Raw genomic sequence first — 15,425 nt, 5'->3', positions numbered from 1 at the left:
CAAAGGTGGCCTCTCATAACCTCCGATCAGTGGGTTCTCCAAATAGTCCGGCAAGGATACACCCTCAATTTGGCCTCAAAACCTCCAAATTGTCCACCGGGAGCTCAGTCTTACAGCTTCCAGCACAAGCAGGTACTTGCAGAGGAACTCTCCGCCCTTCTCAGCGCCAATGCGGTCGAGCCCGTGCCATCCGGGCAAGAAGGGCTGGGATTCTATTCCAGGTACTTCCTTGTGGAAAAGAAAACAGGGGGGATGCGTCCCATCCTAGACCTAAGGGCCCTGAACAAATATCTGGTCAAAGAAAAGTTCAGGATGCTTTCCCTGGGCACCCTTCTTCCCATGATTCAGGAAAACGATTGGCTATGCTCTCTGGACTTGAAGGATGCCTACACACACATCCCGATACTGCCAGCTCACAGGCAGTATCTGCGATTTCAGCTGGGCACACGTCACTTCCAGTACTGTGTGCTACCCTTTGGGCTCGCCTCTGCGCCCAGGGTGTTCAAAAAGTGCTTGGCTGTAGTAGCAGCGGCACTTCGCAGGCTGGGGGTGCACGTGTTCCCATATCTCGACGATTGGCTGGTGAAGAACACATCCGAGGCAGGAGCCCTGCAGTCCATGCAGATGACTATTTGCCTCCTGGAGCTACTGGGGTTTGTGATAAATTATCCAAAGTCCCATCTTCTCCCAGTGCAGAGACTCGAATTCATAGGAGCTATGCTGGATTCTCGGACGGCTCGCGCCTATCTCCCAGAGACGAGAGCCAACAACTTGTTGTACCTCGTCTCGCGGGTGCGAGCGTCCCAGCAGATCACAGCTCGGCAGATGTTGAGATTGCTAGGCCACATGGCCTCCACAGTTCATGTGACTCCCATGGCCCGCCTTCACATGAGATCTGCTCAATGGACCCTAGCTTCCCAGTGGTTTCAGGCTGCTGGGGATCTAGAAGACGTAATCCACCTGTCCACGAGTTTTCTCGAATCCCTGTATTGGTGGACGATTTGGTCCAATCTGACTCTGGGACGTCCCTTCCAAATTCCTCAGCCTCAAAAAGTGCTGACCACGGATGCGTCTCTCCTGGGGTGGGGAGCTCATGTCGAGGGGCTTCACACCCAAGGAAGCTGGTCCCTCCAGGAACGCGATCTGCAGATCAATCTTCTGGAGTTACGAGCGATCTGGAACGCTCTGAAGGCTTTCAGAGATCGGCTGTCCCACCAAATTATCCAAATTCAGACAGACAACCAGGTTGCCATGTACTACGTCAACAAGCAGGGGGGCACCGGATCTCGCCCCCTGTGTCAGGAAGCCGTCAGCATGTGGCTCTGGGCTCGCCATCACGGCATGGTGCTCCAAGCCACATATCTGGCAGGCGTAAACAACAGTCTGGCCGACAGGTTGAGCAGGATTATGCAACCTCACGAGTGGTCGCTTAATTCCGGTGTAGTGCGACAGATCTTCCAGGTGTGGGGCACCCCCTTGGTAGATCTCTTCGCATCTCGAGCCAACCACAAAGTCCCTCAGTTCTGTTCCAGGCTTCAGGCCCACGGCAGACTGGCATCGGATGCCTTCCTCCTGGACTGGGGGGAGGGTCTGCTGTATGCTTATCCTCCCATACCTCTGGTGGGGAAGACTTTGTTGAAACTCAAGCAAGACCGAGGCACCATGATTCTGATTGCTCCTTTTTGGCCGCGTCAGATCTGGTTCCCTCTTCTTCTGGAGTTGTCCTCCGAAGAACCGTGGAGATTGGAGTGTTTTCCGACCCTCATCACGCAGGACGAAGGGGCGCTTCTGCATCCCAACCTCTGGTCCCTGGCTCTCACGGCCTGGATGTTGAGAGCGTAGACTTTGCCTCTTTGGGTCTGTCAGAGGGTGTCTCCCGTATCTTGCTTGCTTCCAGGAAAGATTCCACCAAGAGGAGTTACTTCTTTCTGTGGAGGAGGTTTGCCGTCTGGTGTGACAGCAAGGCCCTAGATCCTCGCTCTTGTCCTACACAGACCCTGCTTGAATACCTTCTGTACTTGTCTGAGTCTGGTCTCAAGACCAACTCCGTAAGGGTTCACCTTAGTGCAATCAGTGCATACCATTACCGTGTGGAAGGTAAGCCGATCTCAGGACAGCCTTTAGTTGTTCGCTTCATGAGAGGTTTGCTTTTGTCAAAGCCCCCTGTCAAGCCTCCTACAGTGTCATGGGATCTCAATGTCGTTCTCACCCAGCTGATGAAACCTCCTTTTGAGCCACTGAATTCCTGCCATCTGAAGTACTTGACCTGGAAGGTCATTTTCTTGGTGGCAGTTACTTCAGCTTGTAGAGTCAGTGAGCTTCAGGCCCTGGTAGCCCAGGCCCCTTACACCAAATTTCATCATAACAGAGTAGTCCTCCGCACTCACCCTAAGTTCTTGCCGAAGGTTGTGTCGGAGTTCCATCTGAACCAGTCAATTGTCTTGCCAACATTCTTTCCCCGTCCTCATTCCTGCCCTGCTGAACGTCAGCTGCACACATTGGACTGCAAGAGAGCATTGGCCTTCTATCTGGAGCGGACACAGCCCAACAGACAGTCCGCCCAATTGTTTGTTTCTTTTGATCCCAATAGGAGTGGAGTGGCTGTGGGGAAACGCACCATATCTAATTGGCTAGCAGATTGCATTTCCTTCACTTACGCCCAGGCTGGGCTGGCTCTTGAGGGTCATGTCACGGCTCATAATGTTAGAGCCATGGCTGCGTCGGTAGCCCACTTGAAGTCAGCCTCTATTGAAGAAATTTGCAAAGCTGCGACGTGGTCATCTGTCCACACATTCACATCTCATTACTGCCTGCAGCAGGATACCCGACGCGACAGTCGGTTCGGGCAGTCAGTTCTTCAGAACCTGTTTGGGCTTTAGGATCCAACTCCACCCCCCGAGGGCCCTGTTTGTTCTGTTCCAGGCTGCACTCTCAGTGAGTTGGTAAATTTTTCAGGTCAATCTCAGTTATGTCCTCGCCGTTGCGAGGCCCAATTGACCATGGTTGTTGTTTTGAGTGAGCCTGGGGGCTAGGGATACCCCATCAGTGAGAACAAGCAGCCTGCTTGTCCTCGGAGAAAGCGAATGCTACATACCTGTAGAAGGTATTCTCCGAGGACAGCAGGCTGATTGTTCTCACAAACCCACCCGCCTCCCCTTTGGAGTTGTGTCTTCCCTTGTCTTTGTCTTGCTACATACGGGACTGACGAACACGAGCCGGTTCGGGCGGGAAGACGGCCGCGCGAGGACTAGCAAAGGCTTTTGCTAGTGAAGTTTCCGATTGGAGGGGCTGCCGTGGACGTCACCCATCAGTGAGAACAATCAGCCTGCTGTCCTCGGAGAATACCTTCTACAGGTATGTAGCATTCGCTTTATCTCACTAGGGGGGGGGGGTCTTTTACTAAAGAGTAGCTTGAGTTATCTGCAGCAGAGCCCATAGGAATAAAATGCACCCTGCCGCAAATAACTTGAGTTAATCTTTAGTAAAAGACTGCCTAGGGATGGTGTTCCGCCATTTTGAACCTGTATGTGAGAAATCTCTGTTCAATATGGATTTATATCCGATGTTTTTATAGCTAGAAAAATCTATGAGACAGATTTTTCAATACGTCTACTAGATCAAGAAACTATCAGCTTTACCATGGAATCTGGGCTACTACTACTACTACTTAACATTTCTAGAGCGCTACTAGGGTTACGAAGCTCTGTACAGTTTAACAAAGAAGGACAGTCCCTGCTCGAAGGAGCTTACAATCTAAAGGACGAAATGTCAAGTTGGGGCAATCAAGATTTCCTGAATAGAGGTATGGTGGTTACGTGCCGAAGGCGACATTGAAGAGGTGGGCTTCGTGCAAGGATTTGAAGATGGGCAGGGAGGGGCCTGACGTATGGGCTCAGGGAGTTTATTCCAAGCATGGGGTGAGGCGAGGCAGAAAGGGCGGAGCCTGGAGTTGGCGGTGGTGGAGAAGGGTACTGAGAGGAGGGATTTGTCTTGAGAGCGGAGGTTATGGCTCACGGCCATAGATAATTTTGTCAACGAATGTACATGTTTTAAAGATGATTCTGGCTTTGATTGGTAGCCAATGTAATTGAGATAATAGTGGGAATACCCTATCGAATTTTGAAGCTTTGCATATGAGTCTAGCAGCAGAATTTAGGGTAATTTGAAGTTTTTTGATGAGGGATTCCTTATTCCCTAAGTTGCAGTAATCCAATTGTGAAATGACTAATGTTTTTACAAGGGAACGAAAAGTAGGAAACGGGAAGAAAGATCCGATTCTTTTCAGCTTCCATGAAGTTCTATTGCTACTTCCCTATTGAACCTTTGAGTGTCGAGTTAGTATAATTTTTTTGTTTTTAATAAAAGATCTTATTTTAATGCAAAATAACAGGCAAGTATTGAAAAACTACCAACGGATCCTTTGCAAATGCAGGATAAGAAGGGGTTAAATCCCAGTGTGGCCTAAGATCCATCTGGACAGACCGTTCTGTCCTGATTGCATTAAGTAAGTACATTTTGTCCCACAACGTTCCAAACGAAGATCCAATTAATTTAAGAGAAGAGAGATTATCTTGTTCAGATATGAGAGCTGTTCCACCTCTAGAATACCCCAAATTCTAGTGTGCCAGTCGGAGATCTTCTGGGGATCAGACGTGCTTCCATTCCCAGCTGAAACTAACCTTCCCTCCAAAAGCAAGTAGTCCCTTAAAACCCAGATAATTGATGATCCAAGATGGCGCCTAGTGAAGTTTGAATGCTCTGAGCTCCGGAGAGATTTTAAAGAAGTTGAACGCTAAGGAGTTTCCCCGTACTTAGGATGGGGAAACGAAAAGGGAAAACCGGGGCACTTACCTCCTCAACTCCGGTGAAAACCCCTCATATGCGGCAGGCAACTTTGGAAGATTTTGGGGTGAGAATGTCTGAGGAGCGGAGGCTCGCTTCGATGGGTTCCGCACCGTTGTGTGCGGACCATAGCGTGGAGGGAATGTCATTGAGCCCTCCCTCCTGTACAGCTCCTCCGCGACCCAGAAGAGATTCAATGTCGACGGAGCCACAACCAGCGGAGGTATCGGAAGGGCCGGCGCTGGCTGAGGGAGGAGGTCCTCGAGACACCCTGACTCCGAGAGAATTGACACTGAAAGGGACAGGAATGTTACTTCCCTCTTCTTCTCCTCGTGATTTGCCTTCCAGTGGAAACGGAGGTTTGGTGAAACCAGCTGTGGTGACAGTGGACGTGGAGGAGCATAATCGAACGGGGACACCCATCTCTAAGGACGTCCCGGCGAAGGGGCAGGGAAACCGCTATTATCAAAACAAGATGGGCATCCATCTTTCGTTTCAATAATACGGTCGGGGACACCCAAATTTCAACATTTAGGTCGACCTTAATGGTTGTTCCGGTTTTCGGCGATAATGGAAACCGAGGACGCCCATCTCAAAAATGACCAAATCCAAGCCATTTGGTCATGGGAGGAGCCAGCATTCGTAGTGCAGTGGTCCCCCTGACATGCCAAGACACCAACCGGGCACCCTAGGGGGCACTGCAGTGGACTTCACAAATTGCTCCCAGGTGCATAGCTCCCTTACCTTCAGTGCTGAGCCCCCCAACCCCCCCAAAACCCGTTCCCCACAACTGTACACCACTACCATAGCCCTAAGGGGTGAAGGGGGGTACCTACATGTGGGTACAGTGGGTTTCGGGTGGGTTTTGAAGGGTCACATTTACCAGCACAAGTGTAACAGGTGTAACAGGTAGGGGGGGGGGATGGGCCTGGGTCCACCTGCCTGAAGTGTACTGCACCCACTAAAACTGCTCCAGGGACCTGCATACTGCTGTGATGGAGCTGGGTATGACATTTGAGCCTGGCATAGAGGCTGGCAAAAAATTTAAAAAAAAAATTTTTTTTTAGGGTGGGAGGGGGTTGATGACCACTGGGGGAGTAAGGGGAGGTCATCCCCGATTCCCTCCAATGGTCATCTGGTCAGTTTGGGCACCTTTTTGAGGCTTGGTCGTGAAAAAAATGGACCAAGTAAAGTCGACGAAATTGGCTTTAGATTATGCCGATTTGGGCGACCCTGAGAGAAGGTCGCCCATCTCCCGATTTGTGTCGGAAGATAGGCGCCCTTCTCTTTCGAAAATGCCCCTGATTGTGGGATGCCATACAAGGTTTGAATTCCACTTTCATTACTATTTCAAACTCCTTTACAGGAGAAGTAAAGGGAATTAAACAGATTATTCAAAATCTGTCCGAAAATACTCAAGAGCAAGCAAGCCAAATAACAGTATTGAAGGAAGAAGTAGCTAAACTCCAAAATGTAGCAACAATGCTTATAAAAGAAGAGGATATTCAAGTTCGTAAACTTGAATTCCTGGAAAATCAAGGCCGTAGAAATAATCTCAGATTTATAAATTTTCCGAAATCTCCATTAATAACTGCCTTTGATCAGGGGCGTAGCCAGACACCCAATTTTGGATGGGCCTGGGCCCATGATGGGTGGGCAGAAGAACTCCGCCTTGTCCCACAAGTGATTTGGTCTCTCCCTCTCAATCCTCTCTCACCTGCATGCCATGTGGTCTCTCAAACATCCCCCCTCCCCTGCATACCTTTTAAATAGCAGCTTTTCACCGGCAGCGAGCAGCAACTAATACACACTGCTCATGTTGGCCCCACAGCCTTCCCTCTGCTGTAACTTCCTGTTTCCGCATAGGCGGGAATACATCAGAGGGAAGGTTATGGGGCTAGTGCAAGCAGTATGTATCAGCCGCTGCTCACTGCAGGCAAAGATCTGCTATTTAAAAGGTATGCAAGGAGGGACAGTTGTTGAGAGTTTTCGGCTGGTGGGACTTGGGGATCCATGCCAGCCACATCATAGGTGTGCTGCTACTGGGTGGGCCTGAGCCCAAAGTGGATGAGCCCGAGCCCACCCTTGGCTATGCCACTGCCTTGGATATGTTAAAAAAAATATTTTGGAGAAATATTAGGTATACCTATTGAAGGTTTTCCACCTATACTTAGAGCTCAATACATAACAGGCTCTTCAAGATCTCCCAATGAGGAACTACAACTTGTTCCTGAACTAAATTTGACAGAATTTTTGCAAAGCTCATTGGAGGTAGTGACGGAAAGAACCACACTTCTAGTGTCTTTTGACCTAGAATCGGACAGGAATAATATTTTCAGAGTATATTTTCGTCATATTAATGCACTTTTTGGGGGAAGTAAAATTCAAGTTTTTCCAGACTTGGCCAGAGACACACAAAAACAAAGAAGAGCATTTTTGACTCTTAAACCAAGAGTTCTCAACGTGGGAGCTATGTTTAAATTAAAATTTCCTTGTAGATGTTTTGTGTCCCTGGAAAATCATGATTATCTTTGTTTTGATCCCCCCAAAATGTTGCGATTCATAATTTCTAAAGAAAGTGTTAGAAAATCTTTGTATTCTCCCACAAGTTAACGCTATAGGTCGATTGTGAGTTTTTCTCAGCTCCTTTCTTGCTTTAAAGATATTTTTTTTCTTTGTTGTTAAAATTATATTACCTTGTACTTGGATCAAATAGGATTGTGGACAAAATTTAAAAGAAAAGGTCTTAAGAATGTATATTTCCATGTTAAATATTAAGGATATTTCTTAGACATCTATATGCAAATGTGAATGTCAAAATTAATAAAAATATTAAATACAAAACCCAGATAATCGCCTGAGAGTGTCTGCTGTAGTTTTTTGAATTTGAATTACTGTTGGTTTCCAGTAACTCCCAAATCTCAACACACTCCTAACCAGATGCTTTTAAGTGACCCCCCTAGCATGTGCCAGGTGTATTTGGCCAAATTTTGTTTAATGTAGCTGGGCTGAGATAAGATTGATGCAGGGTATTGTATTAAGTATAGAAATGTTATCTGCTCTTGTCCGTGCTGTGATCCATTGTGTCTTAAAGAGAGGAGAGAGATCTGCAGCTCAGATTCCAATTTGTGCCGATACAGATGCTTTTCTTTCGCTGCCTGCACGTAATAGAATTAAATAACATTTTGATATCTGGCCTCTGCTTACTTGTCTGTGAAATACTGTTCCCATAGCATTTAACGATCTGAGAAATTCTGCTTCATCACTATTAAAAGAGAGAGAATATTGGTACCTAGTTTCTCTCTTGGAGTTTCTCTGGAGAGAAACATTTCATTGAGGCCCAGCACTTGATTAAGTCAGCTAGGTAAACGTCTGGGGAGAAGCCAATCCGACAGGGAACAGGAAGTAATATTGTGGCAGTTTTTATTGAGCAGCACGCTTCACCCCAAAGATCAATTAGAAGTTTAAGAAAGAGGATGCAAATTAATTTAGCTAGGAGAGAAGAGTTTGCTGAATTTCTAAAATTGTGGCATGCAGAGTGAGAGGCGAAGCCAGGCTTAGCCGTGACATGTCACAGATGACTCGGAGACATAGCAAGGACTGGCAGTTGTTACTGTTACTTACTTCTATTCCTCTCTCCTTCATGATAATAATAAAACTTTATTTATAACCTGCTATATCTTTAAAAGTCTAAGCAGGGAACAAATCACATACAAAATATTAGAAAAGCAAAACAAAAATTATTTCTTTACATGACAAACTATGCAAAAATCTCTACAATTCAAACATACAGCAGATTAAAATTTATATGGTATTAAAATAATTTATACATCAGAGGAACCAAAAGCCTGAAGAAATAAATATTTAGGTTGTGTAAAACTGCTAGATGCCCCCCCCCCCCCCCCCAGTCCTGTATTAAGTGTGATGTGAGGCTTCAGCTCGGCCTCTCTTCCAGCCGGGTTAAACCAAGTGACCGTTTCTGTTTCCAACCCCTCTCCAGATGCCCGAGGAGGAGGCCTTTTGCGTGTTTGTACGCCTCATGCAGGAGTACCGCCTGCGGGAACTCTTCAAACCAAGCATGGCAGAGCTGGGTCTCTGCATCTACCAATTTGAGTACCTGCTGCAGGTAAGGTTTGGGTTAGGATTTCGGAATGTGCACACCAGCGTTCAAACTCTGTGTGGTGTTGTAATGACATCCTTGCTAGCCTATGGGATTATGTTTCTGTGTGTGTCTGTCTCTTAAAATACTCGCCCTGGCATTCTGACTTGATTATATTTTCGCACACACCTCACCTCCTGTTCTTAACTTCCTGACAAATGCAAGCATAGTTCCGTCAGGTTGCCTTGTTTTCCTTTCATTCATTGCTTCTTAATGGCAAGAACTACCCCAGGGTTAGCTGCATGATACTAGTTGCACCTCAGTGTCACAGGTGTTGGAGAATGGGGGTGATTTTAGGATACGTGGGGGTTTGTGGAGTCTGATTTTGGTAAACTGCTTTTGTCTGTATTGTGCAGGAGTTAGATTTTCTGAGCTACGTACTCTCTCTACTGATTTATGGTTAAAGCACGTGGGAGGGTGAGGTGCATTCACTATCCCCTGTGGTTTCTCTTCATAATCTGTATGGATTTTGGAGATTATGTAATTAATCCACAAATGAACCTTTTCCGGAGACGTGAAGGCAGTAGAACTAGAGGACATGAATTGAGGTTGAAGGGGGGCAGACTCCAGACTAATGTCAGGAAGTATTTTTTCACGGAGAGGGTGGTGGATATGTGGAATGCCCTCCTGCAGGAGGTGGTGGAGATGAAAACAGTAATGGAATTCAAACATGCGTGGGACAAACATAAAGGAATCCTGTTTAGAAGGAATGGTTTCGTGGAATCGTGGAATCTTAGCGGAGATTGGGTGGCAACGCCGGTAATTGGAAACAAAACGGAAGCTGGACAGACTTCTACGGTCTACGCCCTGATCGTGATTGAATAGATAGGGATGGGCTGGAGTGTAAATTTATTTTTTAATTTATAAAGGTCTTTATTTAGCATTGACAAAAGAAGACAGCAGTCAATAAGCCTGCATAGATAATTCAGAACATAATACATAATATTTCTAACCAGGAACATAAAGCATGATAAACAAGAACATCCGCCTAAAGAGTGATCAATGCTGCAATAATTACCCATTGAACCTCAAATTTTTACAATTTATATTTTGTTGTAGTTATATACTCCCTCCCTACACTCCCCCCTCCCACAAGCACTTCCAATTGGAGTGTAAATTTTAAGGGGCTTCGATGTTAGCTTCAGAACTTAGTACAAGAACAGTGCTGGGTAGACTTCTACGGTCTGTGCCCTGAGAATAGCAAGGACAAATCTAACTCAGGTATGAAGTATCACATACCATGTAAAATGAGTTTATCTTGTTGGGCAGACTGGATGGACCGTACAGGTCTTTATCTGCCGTCATTTACTATGTTACTGTGAGGGGCATAATCGAACGCGAACGCCCATTTGTAAAAACGTCCATCTCCGAGAACGGGTCCGTGAAGGGGCGGGCCGAACTGTATTTTCGAAAAAAATGGACGTCCATCTATTTTTTCGAAAATACATTGGATTAGGGCGTTTTTTGAGCTGGGCGTTTTTGTTTTTTAGCGATAATCGAAGCCGAAGCGTCCCAGCTCAAAAACGACCAAATCCAAGGCATTTGGTCGTGGGAGGGGCCAGCATTCGTAGTGCACTGGTCCCCCTGAGATGCCTCTATGCCAGCCTCAAATATCATACCTAGCTCCATGACAGTAGTATGCAGGTCCCCAGAGCAATTTTACTTTAGTTGGTGCTGCGCGGGACCCATGCAGAGAGGAAAAATCGGAAGAAGAAAAAAACAAGCAAGAAAGTGCAGTCAGGGACGTCCAAATTAAAAGATAGTAAAAGGGGGAATTGAACCAGCAACCTTTTGATTACAAGCTGAGTGCTCTAGCCAGTGCACCACTGATTAGACATCCTTCCCTTTCCATTAAGTCTCTCCAAGTTTCTGTCAGCCAATCACAGCTCATTTAGCTGACATCTGTGTCAGCTAAACAGCAGTGATTGGCTGACAGAAACTTGGAGGGACTTAATGGAAAGGGAAGGACATCTAAGCACCTAAATAATGTGGCTCACTGGCAAGAGCACTGAGCTTGTAATCAGAAGGTTGCTGGTTTGATACCCCCTTTTACTATCCTGGTAATTAAGACGTCCCTGACTGCACTTGCTTGTTTTTTTTTTTTTTCTTCCGATTTTTCCTCTCTGCATGGGTCCCGCACAGCACTAACTAAACTAAAATTACTTCGGGGACCTGCATACTGCTGTCATGGAGCTGGGGATGACATTTGAGGCTGGCTTACAAGTTGGAAAAAAAGTATTTAACATTCGTTTTTTTTTTTGGTGGGAGGGGGTTAGTGACCACTGGGGGAGTCAGGGGAGGTCATCCCCGGTTCCCTCCGGTGGTCATCTGGTCATTTAGGGCACTTTTTTGGGACCTGTTCGTGAAAAAAACGGGTCCAACAAAAGTGACCTAAATTCTCTCTGAAAACGCCTTTCTTTTTTCCATTATCGGCCGAGCACGCACATCTCTGCTCAGCCGATAACCACGCCTCAGTCCCGCCTTCACCACGCCTCCGACACGCCCCCGTCAACTTTATGCGTTCCCGCGACGGAGTGCAGTTGGAAACGCCCAAAATCGGCTTTCGATTATACTGATTTGGGCACCCACAAGAGAAAGACGTCCATCTCCCGATTTAGGTCGGAATTTGGGCGTTTTTCTCTTTCGAAAATAAGCCTCTGTGTATCTGTCATCATATATTAGTATCAGCAAATAATAGTCCAGTTGGCCTTTGGACGCTCAGGCCCTGATGATCAGAAGCCCTGCACTGCTCCGGAACAGCGCGGGGCAATATTGCCCCCACGATCAGAGCTAATAGCATGCAAATTTAGGCACGCTATTAGCTCTGATCATAGGGGAAAAGCGTGAGAGGATTGTGCCTGAATCCCCCTGTCAAACGACAGGTCTGGGCAGTACCCCCAAGAGCCCTCACCCAGACAGCATGCCTTGTGTTGTGAAGGGGGGGAGGGGGTTGGGAGGGTCAGAGATCAGGGGGAATGGGGGGGGGGTCTGCTAACATACAGATGCTTGCTGGACAGGGCTCCCCAATGCTCTGTAAACCCCAACACCAGCTCTGAGCTGGTGTAGGATTTACAGTGGTAGCAGCGTGTTAGTTTGGCGTGCTGTCCGCTAAGCATTGGGGGGGAATACTACTGTCCTGCATGCTGTTAGCGTTCAGAGCCGGCGAGCGCGTTGTTACATGTGCTGGCCGGCTCAGAGGCACCGCATTTGCTTGCGTCCCAGGATCAATCACCCACATTTGCTTTTGATCATTTGGGCCTCAGCTTGCAGTACATCACACTCCTTAATCCTCCACTATCAGCTCTCATCAGAAAGTTGTCATGCAGTGCCTTCTCTCTGGCTTTCATCAGGGAGAGACATCACTCACAGCTTCCCTTCTTGCTCTTGATGAGGAGCCAGTGCACACGGCACTTCCTCTTTCTGCAGTCCTTTGTGTCCCCTCTTTTCCTATCTGTTGTTCCTCAGGTGTTCGTCCTTCGTCATCTCCAGCATTTTCTATGCTGTAGCGACCTCCTGTGAACCCTGTTTCTGATGCAACTGGGTAGCCTTAACAGTTAAAGCAGCAGGGCCGAGAACTAGGGAAGTCGGTTCAAATCCCACCATAGCTCTTTTTGATCTTGGACGTCACGTAACTCTTAAGCCCTGCGGGGACAGGAAAATACCTGCGCCTTGAGCTATTACTGAAAAAGGCGTGAGCTAAAAGCAGAATCGGAAGCCTGTGAACTTTTTGGTGGTATTGGGACGAGGGGAGGTGGTGGGCTGTTTAATGAGAGTGGAGGAGTGGCCTAGTGGTTAGAGTAGTGGACTTTGGTCCTGGGGAACTGGGTTCAATTCCCACTGCAGGCACAGGCAGCTCCTTGTGACTCTGGGCAAGTCACTTAACCTTCCATTGCCCCAGGTACAAATAAGTTCCTAAGCAGCATTGAGCCTGCCATGAGTGGGAGAAGCGTGGGGTACAAATAAAAAAAAAAAGAAAAGAAAGGAGTCTTCCTGACTGAGACACTGTTATTGAACATCTTTTGAAGTTTTTCCAAATGATGTTTAAGTTCTCCTCTTGCTGCTTTTAGGGGGCCTGTTTACAGTTCAGGAGTAGTAGTATTGACTTAACAGCATTAATAATAGCCCTTCCATACTGTCAGCTAACTATCACCATAGGGTCATCTCTGCTTCCTGAACAGGTCCTTCCACAATTCATAGTAACATATAGTAACATAGTAGATGACGGCAGAAAAAGACCTGCACGGTCCATCCAGTCTGCCCAACAAGATAACTCATATTTGCTGCTTTTTGTGTATACCCTACTTTGATTTGTACCTATGCTCTTCAGGGCACAGACCGTATAAGTCTGCCCCGCACTATCCCCGCCTCCCAACCACCAGCCCCACCTCCCAACCACCGGCTCTGGCACAGGCACAGACCGTATAAGTCTGCCCAGCACTATCCTCACCTCCCCAGCCCTGCCTCCCAACCCCGGCTCTGGCACAGACCGTACAAGTCTGTCCAGCACTATCCCCGCCTCCCAACCACCAGTCCCGCTTCCCACCACCGGCTCTGGCACAGACCGCACAGACCGTATAAGTCTGCCCAGCCCTATCCCCGCCTCCCAACCACCAGCCCCGCCTCCCGATCTTGACTAAGCTCCTGAGGATCCATTCCTTTGGCACAGGATTCCTTTATGCTTATCCCACGCATGTTTGAATTCCGTTACCGTTTTCATTTCATTCATTTCAGTGTTTTTGAAAGTTCCGTGGGAGTCTCCTTTTCTTTCTTAGTGATTATGTGTATATATTTTTTTATGTTTCAGCATTTTTTTATTGATGACCTTACAAAAAAATGCAGACAAAAATCTGGGCATTACAGAAGTCAAATAACAGATCTGATACAAGAAAGTCAAAAAGATAAAGTCTGTCATCAATTTTTAGCGGTTTTCCCTTCTCCCCCATCCCAAACCCTTTTCTAATCCAAAAATATTACTCATAGTTCTTGGAAAACAACGGTAATATAGTTCAACTAACAAATTAACCCTGTGTCAAACATGAATGAGCTGTTCGAATAACAAATTATCTTCTCTGTCTATTCCTTCAATTCCTTCCCCAAATCATTTACAAAAGAAAATTCCAACATATAGTGAGGGTCAGACAATCTAAGAGTTTAGGGTACAGTCCTTAGTGATTATATTTATAATATATAAAATTGTATATATAGATTACATGTGATTCAATTATATTCTAAAAACAACAGCCATTAAAAACAAAATGTACAAACTATAAGTCATACAGACATAAAATCATTTGCTCATTCCAGGAAACAGAAACCGTTATTAATGCGTTGTCTATAGCCTAACAGTACTTCAAGGATGAAGATGCTTCAGATAAATTAGAATGTCTTAGTACGGTATTCTGAAACACATACTTTTCTCCTTTTTCCTCTCTTCCAGGATCAGTTACCAGAGCTGAACATCCACTTCCGGTCTCAGAGTTTTCACACGTCCATGTATGCGTCATCCTGGTTCCTCACGCTTTTCCTCACCACTTTCCCTCTGCCCGTGGCCACCAGAGTCTTTGACATCTTCATCTATGAGGTAAAAGGATCACCGCCAGCCGCAGAGCGGGAAGAAAAGGGAGTGAGAGGGTGGGGCAGAGAAATAACTGCACCTCATATAGCAAACTGAGTATACAGTGTCTGAAAAAAATCGGGGAGGGGGACAGAACCTCTTTCACTATTTCACTATTAATCTCTCAGATGACAGAAAAAAAAATAAAGTTGGTGACATTACTCTTGTATCAATCACCAATGAGACCGTTACCTTGAGTGTCCTCTTCGCCCTTTTCTGTCTTCTTATGAAAGCTCAGCCTCCAGAAGGGAGTGTGGCCTAGAGAAGGGTCTCCCAAAATCATACCAGGACTGCGGCACAGGATACTCAGAATGTGGGGGTGGTAATGGAAACGTGAAAATGTGTGACAGGCTTCAGTTAGTAACAGGAAGGGGACATTTTTCATAGAAAATGAGTTTCAGGATAAAGAGGCATAGAATTAAACTAATTTGACGGGGGGTGGGGTGGGGGGGGGAGGTCCAGAGAAAACTTGAGGAAATACCTCATTACTATGACTTAACTATGAGTCCGTCTGCACTACCCAGATCAGACTATGAAGACGGAACCTGGAATATGCTCCCCTATTTAATCCTAAGTACATCCCTCTTCCTACCCCCCCCCCCATATATTCTCCCATAGTAAACTACTACTACTACTACTACCACAACATTTCTAGAGCGCTACTAGGGTTACGCAGCGCTGTACAATTTAACAAAGAGAGACAGTCCCTGCTCAAAGAGCTTACAATCTAATAGACAAGTGAACGGTCGGTCCGATAGGGGCAGTCAAATTGGGGCAGTCTGGATTCACTGAACGGTAAGGGTTAGGTGC

The 15,425-nt window shown here is 46.6% G+C and overlaps 1 protein-coding gene across 1 annotated transcript in view; it reads left to right on the top strand.

Moving 5' to 3' along the window:
• Window positions 1–15,425, top strand: part of EVI5L (ecotropic viral integration site 5 like) — a 114,757-nt gene that overhangs the window by 38,858 nt on the left and 60,474 nt on the right. The window contains 2 exon segments of the mRNA XM_030197155.1: window positions 8,843–8,968; window positions 14,439–14,582. Coding sequence (XP_030053015.1) covers window positions 8,843–8,968; window positions 14,439–14,582 — 270 coding nt within the window.

The sequence above is a fragment of the Microcaecilia unicolor genome, chromosome 3 (genome assembly GCF_901765095.1).
Source record: "Microcaecilia unicolor chromosome 3, aMicUni1.1, whole genome shotgun sequence".
Classification (NCBI taxonomy): domain Eukaryota; kingdom Metazoa; phylum Chordata; class Amphibia; order Gymnophiona; family Siphonopidae; genus Microcaecilia; species Microcaecilia unicolor.
The sequence above is the reverse complement of the archived record's forward strand: the minus strand, read 5'-3'. Positions and strand labels throughout refer to the sequence as shown.